The sequence below is a fragment of the Alternaria arbusti genome (genome assembly GCF_024043155.1).
Source record: "Alternaria arbusti strain BMP 1465 chromosome Unknown scaffold_5, whole genome shotgun sequence".
NCBI lineage: Eukaryota > Fungi > Ascomycota > Dothideomycetes > Pleosporales > Pleosporaceae > Alternaria > Alternaria arbusti.
The window spans coordinates 827,228-840,139 of record NW_026249945.1 but is presented as its reverse complement, the minus strand read 5'-3'; the positions used below and the strand labels follow the sequence as shown (position 1 = coordinate 840,139).

The 12,912-nt window shown below is 52.7% G+C and overlaps 4 protein-coding genes across 4 annotated transcripts; 1 reads left to right on the top strand and 3 right to left on the bottom strand.

The window, feature by feature from the left end:
• Nucleotides 1-94: 94 nt before the first annotated feature.
• Nucleotides 95-705, top strand: J4E86_004802 (uncharacterized protein; the record flags this gene model as incomplete). Its single annotated transcript, XM_051445339.1, has 2 exons — nt 95-495; nt 549-705. The coding sequence occupies 2 exons, from the start codon at nt 95-97 to the stop codon at nt 703-705; spliced, it is 558 nt and encodes a 185-aa protein (XP_051303436.1).
• A 775-nt stretch (nt 706-1,480) lies between these two features.
• J4E86_004801 (uncharacterized protein) lies at nt 1,481-3,382 on the bottom strand (the record flags this gene model as incomplete). Its single annotated transcript, XM_051445338.1, has 2 exons — nt 1,481-3,112; nt 3,161-3,382. The coding sequence occupies 2 exons, from the start codon at nt 3,380-3,382 to the stop codon at nt 1,481-1,483; spliced, it is 1,854 nt and encodes a 617-aa protein (XP_051303435.1).
• Nucleotides 3,383-4,319: 937 nt separating this feature from the next.
• Nucleotides 4,320-4,822, bottom strand: J4E86_004800 (uncharacterized protein; the record flags this gene model as incomplete). Its single annotated transcript, XM_051445337.1, has 3 exons — nt 4,320-4,368; nt 4,441-4,499; nt 4,541-4,822. 3 exons carry the CDS (start codon nt 4,820-4,822, stop codon nt 4,320-4,322), a joined length of 390 nt encoding a protein of 129 aa, XP_051303434.1.
• A 3,788-nt stretch (nt 4,823-8,610) lies between these two features.
• J4E86_004799 (uncharacterized protein) lies at nt 8,611-10,538 on the bottom strand (the record flags this gene model as incomplete). The annotated part of the gene is made up of 4 exons (XM_051445336.1): nt 8,611-9,360; nt 9,410-10,155; nt 10,231-10,326; nt 10,388-10,538. The coding sequence occupies 4 exons, from the start codon at nt 10,536-10,538 to the stop codon at nt 8,611-8,613; spliced, it is 1,743 nt and encodes a 580-aa protein (XP_051303433.1).
• Between the last annotated feature and the right edge of the window lie 2,374 nt (nt 10,539-12,912).

Below are 12,912 nucleotides of genomic sequence, written 5' to 3'. Positions count from 1 at the left end.
TTTCCAACCTCACATACTCTGTACACCCAAATCCTCATTCGTCAATTGACATTCTACGTACCCACAACCACAATCACATCTACGAACACCAACCATGTCCGGTCTCGATCCCCAGGGCCCTTCGCAGCCCTCCCTAGACCAAGCCTACACCACACCCGGCAACCCAGCGCAAAAAGACCCAAAAGAGCAAGTCCAAACAGAGTTCAACGCCACCGACAACGCCGCCACCGTCGACCAACGTATCCCCACCAAGCAAGCTACCGACGCCGAGGGCCTACGGAATGCAAAGTTCGAGGAAGGCATGGGAGTCCACGGCGCACCAGCGGGTGAAGAGAGGAAAGGTCTGACCCATGAAGACGTAGGAAGGCACAAGGAGTTGGACGGGCAACAAATGGCTGCGCCAGGCGAGGGACGTGTAGCCGATGCGGTGGCTCAGGGTGGGAAGGGTCTGGGTGGTGGTGGAGAGCAGCCTGATCTGGCGAGCGATCTGGACAGGTGAGTGTTGGATACTATATGAGTGGGTTGGATGTGTGCTAACAATCGAATAGGAAGAAGGCTGAACAAGCCGAGGCGAGAGAGGCTATTAAGCAGTCAAAGGGCGAGGCAACACAGGCTGGTGGTGCATTGGGCCAGACTGGTGGACCTGCCAACCCTGTTGACAACTCGACACAGGGTGGTGGTAACTACCCCAACTCTAGTTACTAGGTCTTTCTGGTCTAGAGGCGGAGCGGAGGACGCTATCTTGGGTTGTATGGGCTTCTTGAAGAAGTTGGCTAGTATACCTGCAGGCTTAGGGAATAGCAGGAGCAATGCACACGATATGCCATCAAGTCAATGTTCATTATCAGTCATACGACCCCTTCGTTTTGAAAATGAACAAAAGTACACGAAGGCTTGTTGTTTGTAACCTACAATATAAACGACTTGCTGACGAGCATCTTGGTGACAGACATGATAATCGACAAAGGTGGGTAAAGACGTCGTCAAGAATCTATTCAGAGAAGACATGCGAGTATAGGAACACATCTACTTACTGTTTGTTAAGATTGAAGGCAAGCATTGTAAAGCTAGGTCAGAAAGGAAATTATAGAACCAAGCATCACACCAACGCAGACATGTTTATTTTGATTATTGTATTTTTCTTTCTTTGAAGCCCGGTAGCAATAGCTACGCGAGCATTGACGTTATGCGACAGTAACATCGGTACGTTATGTGAGCGCCCCTAGGGACAGCGTCACTCTCTATAAGCCCAGCAAATCTCTATCATGTACGTCGACGAGCGTGAATAGACAAAACCAAGAAAGCGCCAAGATGCAGACCTACCACAGCTGCTCCATAGAAAGTCAAACTGGTGGTCAATACATCGAACGCCGAAGATGAAAAAAGCAAACAGCGCGGACCCAACGTTATATACATCAACGACTCAAAGAGCCAAGCGAAAGGGGGGGGTGAGGGAGGAAGAGGAAAAGGATACATGGGCTCAAGGACCCATGTACGCGTCGAACTGGAAGTTACTCATGTCGGTCGGGACAGGGAGGTTGGGGTCGAAGAAGGTGTTGTTGTCAAACACCATGGGCTCATTCGCATGCATGTTCATACCGTAGTCCATGTATTGATTTGGGTCAATAGGGACTTGGTCCATCATGGGTACTTGCATGGGCATGGCCATGGGAAGCGGCTGTTGCGACGGAGGGTAGGCGGCAGTGGGAACAGAGATGTTGTCGACTTCATACGAGGAAGTGTCGAAGGTGTTGTCGATCTGTTCAGACGCGTCGTTGTCGGAAGCGCTTTCGGGCGACTGAGGGGTGGGCTTGTTGTCGACCTCCACCTCTTTGATCCAGTTTTGCTTGAGATACTCCATGGGCGGGTGGTCTCCGCCACCGATGCCACCACGCTTCTCGTCGTTCTTGCCCTTCCTGCCCCTCTTGCGGGGATGGAAGTGCGCACGGCGAAGATGGGCGGCAGCGTTGTAGTACGCACCATACACCTTCTTGTTACGGCAGTGCTTACAGTTGGCGAGGAACTTCTTGTCGGCTGAAGAGTCGACGCAGATGTAGCCCTTCCTGCGAGAGGCATGGGCGCGAGCAATGTGACGGTCAAGCTCATGTGTGCCACGGAACCCATCGGGTCGCTCGTTGCAGAAATTACACTTGATCTTTGGGTGTTGAGGACGCACGTACGGTGTCTTTGACAGGACACCGACAGTCTTAGAGGATCCATCCTCAGACCTTATCCTTGTCATCTGAGCATTTGATGACGCAGACTCGGTCGCATCATTGTTGTCGATTGCCTTCGGGGCAATCTTGCGAGACGCAGCTTGCGCGTTGATCTCGCGTTCGCGTTGCGATTGACGAGAGTTGGTCGATGAAGGTGCAGAGACCTCGCTCGAGTAACCCTCGCTTGATGAAGCTGAAGTCGACCTCCGCATATCCTCCGCCAGGCACGACTGATCGTTGTCGGAAGAGGCAAGTGCATGCGCACTTGCAGGAACAGATGAAGAAAGGAAAGCTTCACTGGAGGAGCCAGTGAAGTTGAGAAAATGAGAACCATCAGCGGACTCGCTGATGGGCTTTGATGCGACGTTAAAGGAATAAGGAAACGACCCATCCTCTGGGAGGATGGGCATACATGAAGAATTTGACTGATTGCGCGACATGGAAATGTTATCAAAAAACAGAGGGTTGTAACTACCCTGACGACTCATGTTACTAGATTGAGTAACAGGCGTCATCAGAGCGGTTGACGGTGTGCTGGGTGAAGAGGCGTCCGAAGACGAACTCCACTGCAAGCTGGGTGTCAGTTGCAACTGTTGTGAATGCTGGGGGGTGGGGAGGGAAGATGAGTTGTCTGGCTGGATGCAGCTGCTGACGTAGTCGCCAACACTGTACTCAGCGATGCTGTTGTAAGCAGTCTCTGGCATCGACTGGAGAGTCGGCTGTCTTCGCATGGAAGTGTCAGAGTAGAGCGTGTAGTCGGTGTTGAACTCTTGGGACATTGAAGGCCAGTCAGAGCAGGTGGTGTTTGAGCGGTGGAGGTTGTCGGTCATGGCCGAGTCTGAGCGGTTCATGACGGGAGCAGAACGAGTCCTGTCCATTGATTCGAAACCAGTTGTCTAGTGGGTGTTAGATCAGGGACGAGGAGACCAAAAATGTGTCCATACTGGGAGCTGGGTCATATTTGACGTGTTGAAGGCCATTGACCGTGGGACCTGGTGGGCCATGGAGGGTTGCGACGGTTGGCAGGCAGCCTGGAACCACGCGCGGTTTAGCTCCTCCTCTGAGAGGTGTGCGTTGCTCATGCAGAAGTCATGCTTGGCTTGTTCGAGGAAGGCGACGTAGGTATTACTACTACTACTGCTACTGCTCGCAAGAGTCGAGGCCATGACGTCTGAGGGGTGGTGGGATAGGATGGTAAGAATAGTGGTAGCGGTGTAAGAAGCAAGCTGGGCGAAACGATGATCAGCAACAACGGCCAAAGAAGGGCTTGTCTGTGCAGGAAAATCTTACGGTGGTGGTAGCTGGTGGTGGTGAAGAAGGAAGCAAATGGGGTAATGTCAGAATTGCGAGGCGATGAATAAGTGAGAATGCGGGTTGCGAAGGGGAAGATGTGCTTTTAGCACCACCTGGGTGCATGGGGGACGAGCGATGCGCTGGCTCGTGTCAGAGAGCGTCTGACGAATGCGGCCCGCGCTGAGCGGTGGACGAAGGGCCAAGGTGAGCTCAGAAGGGCTATCCTCGCCGGCGATCGATGCCATCCGTCTGGCGTTTCATTGGACATAAAGGGGCGGACGCAATTTTCATTCGCTGCCTCACTTTTGGCACACGGAAGCCAACACCGTGGCCCTGGCCACTCGATCCTGGGGACTCCCCAGTGCTACCCTATCGTGAACCCACACTCGGTGAGGGACCACCAGGTTTCATGCGTCCATTCGCATTTGGCAAACTGTGCTGTCAGTGGCAGAGGCGTCACCCACACGTTTTTCCTCTGGCGCCGCGCCAATGTCCGTCTTATTCCCAAAGCGTCTACCGCACGGCTGAATCGCCAGCCATCAGTCGTCATCGCCCATGGGTACGCGAAATGCGGAAACGGCGGATCGCCATCAATTTTCTTCCTCGCGTTAGACATGTCAGCAATTGAAGAGTCCAGGCTCAATGATCGTCTCCCATACTGGCAACCGCCAGCCCATGTGTCGTGAACTACCCGTTCAGGATGGCACCTCATCGCGATCACACCTTGGCAGAGCATCACCCCAGGTACCCAGGTACCCCGGCCTGAATCGTGGTACGCGGCTCATCTCCCTAAGGTTTGATTGATCCAATCTACACTATTGCTATCTTGGTCATGAACTTTCCGTCTGTTGTCCCCGACCTGCAGGGGATTTGAGGAAGGCTGCGCCAGGAAGGCCTGGTGATAGCAGTCCTCGCAGCCTGCTCCGCTTACGTTTTTCTGGTGGGTGCATAGAAACCACAGATGACGCGGACGAGAACGAGGACTTCAACCTGGGAGGACCTTGTGTGATACGGGGACCCATTGGCCCTACCTCCCTCACGCTTGATACGCTTGCCTTGCGGGCGACAAAGTCCTCCATCTCTTCATCCATGGCGTCGCTCATCTTTAGACTTTGTCGTAGCCAATACTGGTCAAAGGTGGCTTCAGTAACCTTTGCGACCACACCAAACTCCTCGAAAAAGATTACTATACTATCCAGCCCTGCGGAATCCGATGTTCGCCTTCCTGTCGAGTCTAGTTTGGGGTCAAACGTAAATGGGTCAAGCGTTGCGACAGAATCTCTGCGAAGCTTAGCTGGATGCTCTGCCAGCATGATGGCCCCGGGTAGATAAACTCTCCGCCGTTCAGCCGCGTCAACATCTCCACGTTGGTGTTTGCGCTTTAGCGTATGGTGGGATTCTACGTTTGGCCGTGCGGAGGAGGGCGAGTGGGTTGTATGAGCAACAGGTCTGACAGACCGGACTGACTTCCGACCCCACGAGCGAGATGAGCGTGGGCTACCTGAGGTTTCACTTGTCCCAAGCCGCTCTGGTGGTGTTGCGTAACATTCTCGCGGTGTTTCTAGCATCGAGCTGGGCGAGGTAGGTAATCTCTTCGACTCAAAGTCCGCCAAAGCAGTGTTCAGAGTGTTTAGCGTTCCAAGCTGCTTGTGTTTCACAGTCTCCTGCCCTCGTGACTTCTCGGGAAAGAAGCCGAGAGCACGCGTCGTACGATGAGGTGTCGCCTCGTTATCCTGGCATGATGGTGGTTTCGGCAATGCCTTGCGTGGTCCCAATCGCCCGTCCCTGGAGACCTTCTTGGTGTCCAAACAGTCCGCAACCCCCTCATCCGACTTCGGCCGCCTTCTCCTTATTGTGTTCGAGTAGCTCAACCTTGCACTGATCGCTCGCCGTGGCTCCAGGGGTGGTGTAGCCTGTGCTTCAAAGCCTCCGGGAGGTGCTGTCTGGGACTTCTTCCTCAACCGTGGCCGATCTATCATGCTCTCATCGTTGGCCCAGGTTTCTCTCCATCGTCTCTCCTCATATCTGAGCGTCGGTGACGTTACTCTGATTGTTGGTCTTACTGGCGACTCTAATTGCGTCGGCGAAGGAGGTGATCTCGGTGGGGTTCGTAGTTGTAGAGCGGCTTCGTTGCCTTCTTCTGCCGCTTCGTCTTCGGACGAACAAGAGGAGGGTGAGAACATCAAATCCCAGAGCCCATCGTACATGCTCATGCTGATGTCGCTCGTAGGGCGGCCTGCGAAGTTTGCAGACGGCAGCATCTCGACAGGCATGTCATAGTAATCCTCTGCAGAGTGTGCCATATTGCAACAATGATGATTAGAAGTGCAGAAGTGAACCAACAGATGCACATACATACACCTCGATGACGATAGCGTTGCTTAAGGGCTCCCTTTGTCTACACATGGCTGCACTGATCCTGCTGTTGCACAGACAGAGGCGGGAATGCATTCCGATAGTTTGGGGGACAAAGAAAGGCATCCGTTTGGGGCGAAGCGCGTACATACACCTAGACAGGAAGTTCTCTATCCGCCAACATCAATTCCGTAGCCCCGAACTCGATCAAAGCTGCTTACATTGGGGGTAGATTCCCGGGCTATAATCCTCTTTCAGCCCGAAATCGCCCCTTGCATATGCGCAGTCGCCGAGCCTCATCAGCACAACCACCAACGCGATCCTCAATAACCGGAACATTTTCCACATGCACGCCGTCTATTTTCGGATGTCCTGCATACGCATGCGCTCATGACATCTTCCTTGATTCGTGTGATGTTTTGTGAGGTATCGTTTGTGAGCTGTATTTTCTGTAGTGTCTACTCATGAGAAAATACTCACGATACTGGGTGGTTGCAAATAACCATTTTGACTTAGAAGCCTACTTGTACGCTAGGCTCTAGAGATATTGCTCTGCAGGATAGAATGTGTTCGTCTAAGTAGATTTGTACACTCTGGCGTATAATTTTGTTTCGTTGGAGTAAATACTGTACATATGTGATAGAACATAACCCCCTGCCATATTCTTGTGACATATCCTCTTGTCGAAGCCCAACTTGTTTATGACAATGTGCAGTATCCGAAGACCCATTCACATCACTGGAGTCTTGCCCAGCGATACTGCGCCCGCGCACAGCATATGTAAACATGATTAATGAATTGCTTGTTCATCGACAACACTTAGTAAATCGCATGAGAATCAATCGGCCTTATGTACTCGGATAGTAGGCCACTATTTCGCTCAAAGGTACGAATGAAGACGGCCAAAAAGATGTATTCATACGAATCATTACATTTACTTATGTATTAACGCCAGTCTTTGACATTAGATGTGCTTTGCCCTAGACACTCACTTTTATCATCACAAAAGAAGCCATCTCTAGCTCACAACATGGGAGTCTCTTCCCTCTCGCCAATGACGTTGAGGAAGGCAGTGTGTACATGGCCAGTCAAGTCACTGGCTTGCAGCGACCTGCCCTTCTCCTTGAACGCCAGCTTCGAGCATTCCCTAGTGATGCATGATCCACCATACGCGGCAAGAGCAAGCGTCTCGCTCCTTGACATCTCAGTGCCAATGTCCCAGATCTTGTCGTGGTATGCTTTCCTGTACGCCAACAGGGTCGCCAGACTGCCGGTGAGAGTGTCACCTTGGCCACCAGAGCGCTTCAAGCCACCCTCGCCCTCGGATACGAGTGTGTGCGAACCGTTGGAGATGTAGTCCTTGGCGCCCTTCTGGATGATAGTCACACCGCCGAATGCCTTTGACAGCTTGGCGCACAGCTCTGAGGGATCGCCTTCGTCGACATTTACGCCCTTGGCCTTGGCTAGCCTTGCGAACTCGACGACGTTGGGTGTGAGAATGCATTCAGTGCAGCCGTCCACGAGTTCCGGCCTTGTCTGAGCGAGGTAGAGACCGTCTGCGTCCAATACGAACGGAATGCCCTGTTTCCTTGCCTCTTGGATGACCTGTGCGCAGGTTTCTTGCATGAGTTCATCGCGACCAAGACCGGGACCAATGACAATGACGTGGAGACGTGATAGCATGGCTACTACTTCCGAGGTGATGCTGTCTGCGCTTTCGGACTTGGCGAGATTCTTCGATTGACGCATGTATGGGTGTACCATGAGGTTGGGGGAGTATGTCTTGATTACCGCACCGGCGCCGGGTTCGCAAATTACATGGGACTGCAGCCAGGTGAGCACATTGTCTGACATGGGTTGATATGGATGTTCCTACCATGTCGCAACCTAGCTTTGCGGATGCCATAGCAGAAAAGTAAGGCGCACCAGTGTAGTCTTCACTGCCACCAATGACAGCTACACGACCCAATTGACCTGTTCGAATACATTAGAATCCACGTCGGGAACTAGTATCATAGACCATTCCTTACCTTTGTGAAAGCTCTCGAGCATGGGCGGTACCATGTTGTAGACCTTCTTGAGTAGGTCTTTTCTAGTTGCGCTGGCCATCTTGAAATAGTGTTCAGGGTGTTGATTGATGTATTGAGTGTTTGTACGACAAAAAGTATCGAGTCTCGATTGTTGTTAATAGCTGCGAGGAGCTTTGCGCGGCTATGGTTTTGTTATGGAGCTCAACGCGCGAAGAGTACGTCATAATGATAGCGGGGCATCCATTGCTCCACGCGATGCGCGCGCCACACATTACCATGATACATGCGCGGAGAGAACAAAGATTTGAAGAGTAGTCAATGTGATCACCGTCAAAAACAGCAGCGGCATGTTCAAGAGATAATTCCAAGTGTTATTGATTGCTAAGACAGTCTCTTACTCCGCTAAAGCTCACTAATCTCCGAGAACCTATGAAAGAAGGCGCATGTCGCAAAGAATAAGCCCGCGTCTTCTCATCGGACCCCAATAACCCTGCTTGTTCAGCACTATATGTATATACACGGATGACCCTATCGTCCAAGTACGAAAGCTGGTGCGCCAGCTGTAGAGATAGCCGAACGCGTTTTGCTAAGGCATGCTCGTACCAACCATCGCAAGCCGTTGCGCTTCAGTATTGCAGTCAGGTTACTGCAGAAAGACAACCGCAACCGAGCCGAAGACGCCAGTTCCTTGCTCATTGCTCATGAGCGCGCCGCGTTTAGGTGGACGCATCATCTGTTGCCGCAGCAGCAGTCTCAGGCTCAGCTGTCGCCTTCTCGACGCCTTCTGCACTCTTTTCAGCATCTTCTTGCGCTGCAGGCGCATCCTTGATGACCTCTTTGTCGGCTTCCGACATTTGCACATCGCCATCCTCGTCAGCGGTCTTGGTGACGGCAGCATCGGTATTAGCATCGTCCTTCTTATCTTCCTCTGTGGTCTTCTCAGCAGACGGCGCCTCGTCTTTGGCAGACTCAGACTTCTCCCGATCTTCGCTCTTGACGCCGTTGGCAGCAGCAGGCTCAGACTCAGACGCCAGAGCAGGATTCCACTTGGAGAGAAGGTCACTGGAGCGCTGCTTGAAGTGGTACGCGTCCTCCATCGGGATAGTTTCAAGCTTCTGAATCGCCCTCAGTACCTTGTGAACCTTGGTTTTCCTTATGACATCGGCCTCGAGATCCTCGTGAGCCTCAAGCTGCTTCAGGTACTCGTCCATGCTCGTCATATCCTCGTCTTTTGGTTTCTGGTCGCGCGAGAGGAAGCCCTTTTGCAAGCGATGACGGAGGTAGAGAACTTGCTTCTCGCGCTTCACTAGCCGCTCCTCTTCGGTCAGAGGAGCCTCCTCTGGTGTTTCAGGCGCAGCTTCTTCACTCGCTTTCTTCTTAGTCTTGGGCTCCTTCTTAGGTTTCGCGGCCGATGCGGACTTTGGTGTCTTGCCAGTCGTCAACTTGATCTTGGGAGTCTTTACAGCCTGTAAGCAAATTAGAGTGCGTAAGTCGACGGGTCTATGCGGTGCATACCTTCTCGTTCTCGCCATCGCTCTGATCATCCTTCTTGCGCTTCTTAGTGGCCTTCGCCTTCTTTGCAGGGGCAGCATCGTCGCCAGCTTCTCCCATCTCAACGTCTTCTGAGTCGTCAGGGGCTGTGCTTTTACGCTTGGCTGACTTCTCAGCCTTCTCCTTCTTCTTTTGCTCCTTCTGCTCCACGTCTTCTTGCATCGCAGATTCGTGGGCAGCCAGCATCTCCTTGAAGTGTGCCAGGTCGTGACCCTCAGCCGCGATTTGATACGCTTCCCAGAGCTGCTTGTTCTTCTTGCCTTGATTGCCAGACTCCACGTCCTTCTTCACCTCCTCGATGTCGAATGACAACAGCTCAGTGTTGACCTGCCATGCGAATTCGTTGGTGCCCAGGAACATGACCGGGTATCTCCGATCCTTAGCGTTTTTGCCGCCCTCGAGAAAGTCTTCGCGATATGTACCGTCAATGCGCTTAGCACTGACAGGACGTTTGCTAAGCAGCGACTCTGGGAGCATTTGTTCATCGCAAACAATGACTGGCCACGGCTGGTAGCCCCGCATGGCGACCATGAACATGTCACCAGGCGAGACATTCAGACGCAGCTCAGGTGGCGGCTTCTTTCCCTTCTTAGCCGGTGTCTTCTTCTTGTGCTCGGGGACACCTGCGCCTGATTTGCGCTTGCCGTTGGCAGCCTTCTTCGGTGCTGGGGTGCCATTCGTTGCTGGCGCGTCGGAGGCAGGGGCGGCATCTGAGATAATGTGTTAGTACGCGATGATAATACGCTGGTAGCCCGAGGCTCGGAATCAAGCATGGCTGGACTTACCTGCGTCGTCGCTGGCCGTGGTTGGCTCTGCCTGCGCGTCAGCAGTGACGTCTTCCTTCGCGGCATCGTCTTTTTGAGCAGCGTCGTCTTCGGGAACTAGTTCGCGATCGCGTTAGCTACTGCGCCCTGTAAATTTCACGAGCAGATGATTGGTTACCTTCGGCGACACCTGATGTGGCTATGACACCGTCCTCAGCCGGCTTTGCCTCAGCGACAGCAGGCTCTGCAACAGCGTCTGAAGAACGCGTCGGCAGTTCAGCAGTGTTGGTGGTGTCCGCAGACACGGGTGGGTTGGCCTCGTCCGCCATTGTGCGAGTCGAGCTCACGCTTGTACGATGTCGTGTCGACGCGTAAGGGAGGCGCAGATTCGCGAATTACCTCGTCGATGTGTCGGGCGCGATGGCAGTGTCGCGTGATTGATGGTCGACCGGGTAGATCGATGGTGCGCGGTGGGTGAGGTGGTTGGGTCGTATTGTGGTGGTGTGGGGAGGGCAAGAAAGAAGAGATCGGAGACGCAACTCTTGAACTTTCCAGCGACGCCAGGCGCAGCACGTGACGTTCTTCGGCCTGCACGCCCCACACGAGCTATCGCGTTCGAAAAAGCGCGAGGTAATTGAGAATCGTTCGTTTAGGCACCTGTGAAGTTTTGGTAATGTTGCAGCAAGTGTGGCGTGTTTGCTGTGTCGTGGGAGGTTTCGCGCGATGCGATGACTTGGGTCCGTGCAGGAGTACAGCCCTGAGAGCAGCCGCGCCTCCGGCCAGGCAAACCCACTGTTCTGATACTTGTGCACGAAGCTTGCTGATAATGCGAAAGTGACGGTTTTTCCACGTCGGCGCAGCTCTTTCGATTATGGCTTTCTCGCTTTGTTGAGCTATGGTGAGTGGTCGGTCGGCTGTGACTGAGAAGCCGCCACTGACGAGCTAGACGGAGCCCTCTAGGTAAGAGCGCAGGCCGATGGAAGCGACACTTGTTGAGACCACCTTTCCCAGCTCTTTCTCGTCCTGTGAGGTCAGTGTGCTCGTCCTTAGAAGATGACGCTCGTGTTGCGGCGATGGTGAGATATGAGCGGCTAAGTTGCGTGGCACCAAGTGAGAACGCTGAGCTGCGGGGTTTTGGACGTGCTCAGGGAAGGCTTGTCAGGGTATTTTGCATTTCGGTTACTACTAGAACATCGTCAGCTTAAGTATTGTTGAATTTAGATAAACAAAGAAACACTCACCGTAGTCTGGCCTGCACTTTGCCAAAATTCCGGATCTTACTATCGAGACAAAGCCAACGACCCTGCCAGCTCCATTGTCCCCTATGCCTTCGCAACCTATCTCCTGCGCGACAGCTCTAACTGCGCAGTCAAAATTGGGTGTAGATGAATACATTACCTTGATTGGATGAGATGGCCAGGATTTGAGGTCGCATTCAAGCTGGCGTTATGGAAGTTTGGTACATCTGCCTTGATGAAGTACATCGCGACGTCTCTAAGGCCCTTCAGAAATACCTTGTAGTATGATAGATGAAATCAGTAAACCCCACCTCTAAGGACCGAATATCATGCTGTGTCAGTCCCATGATGAGTGAAGCCTTGTTGTTCCTCGGATCTACTTTTAGGGCATCATGAGCTCGTTAACCTGGCTGCGTACTTCAATACAGGCCGGTTCATACGTCACTGTATCCCTGTACAGATCGCATAAGTTCCATCTCTTTACCGAATTCTCAGACATGTCTTTCTCTAGTGAGTGAAGGCGTAATGAAAATGAAGATGCCCTGTACAGAGTTGGAAAGGTAACAGCAGTGGGACTCTGCGTACGATATGCATGGAAAGTATGCATCGGAGAGGATCTGTAACCAACTCAAATACGGGATAAGAGCGCAATCATGCCCGTGCCAATGGCCACAATCATGAGCCTCGACAGTGGTATTTGAAACCACACTGCGAGACCTAGAAATGGCCATGCTCCCGTACTGTCTGGATCACCTCGTAGAACCCGGGGATGAATAAGGTATGCATATCTGTTACGCATGACGAATTTCCTAGAACAAGATACAGGGTCAGTAGTATCTTCAGTCAGGATTGAAAATGGTCCCTCCTAGGTGGAAGGCTTCCCCAGATTGTCATGGTCCGAGACGGGGGTGGCCCGTATCCGCGCGATTATCGATAAGCCTGCATCTGCCGTCTCTTGTGTAATGCCCACGGCGGTAACACGGTTATATATCGCTTCCAGGTGTAGACCCATATTTGACCATTGTCTGGTGATCCGATCTCGTACAAATGCTGTGAAGCAAGATGGCTTGCTTTCTATCGCCTCGAGCAATTCAGTCGCCGGCAGCGTTCCTTTTTTGGACATGTGCGAAGCAATGCCGAGAGACCCAATACGAAAACGACCCCTGTTGTGGTATGCGATGATGACGACGATGATGGTTGTCGCGACCTCCGAACATAAAGCGCCCTGACATGAGGCCTCGTCAAAGCGGCTTTCGCAGAGCCAAGCACGGGGGCCAGCACTAGACCAGCGTCGAGGCCCCAGACATGCGGTATCCATATCCATCAATGCCTTTGTCCGATGTGGTTACTAGTGCGATGTATGCGATTGTCGTTCGTCCGACCGGTTTACGTGGGCGATCGAGGGGCAGTGGTGCGCGGGTAGTGCCATCGTGTGGTCGTCGTGCGGTACATAAATAATAAGAGT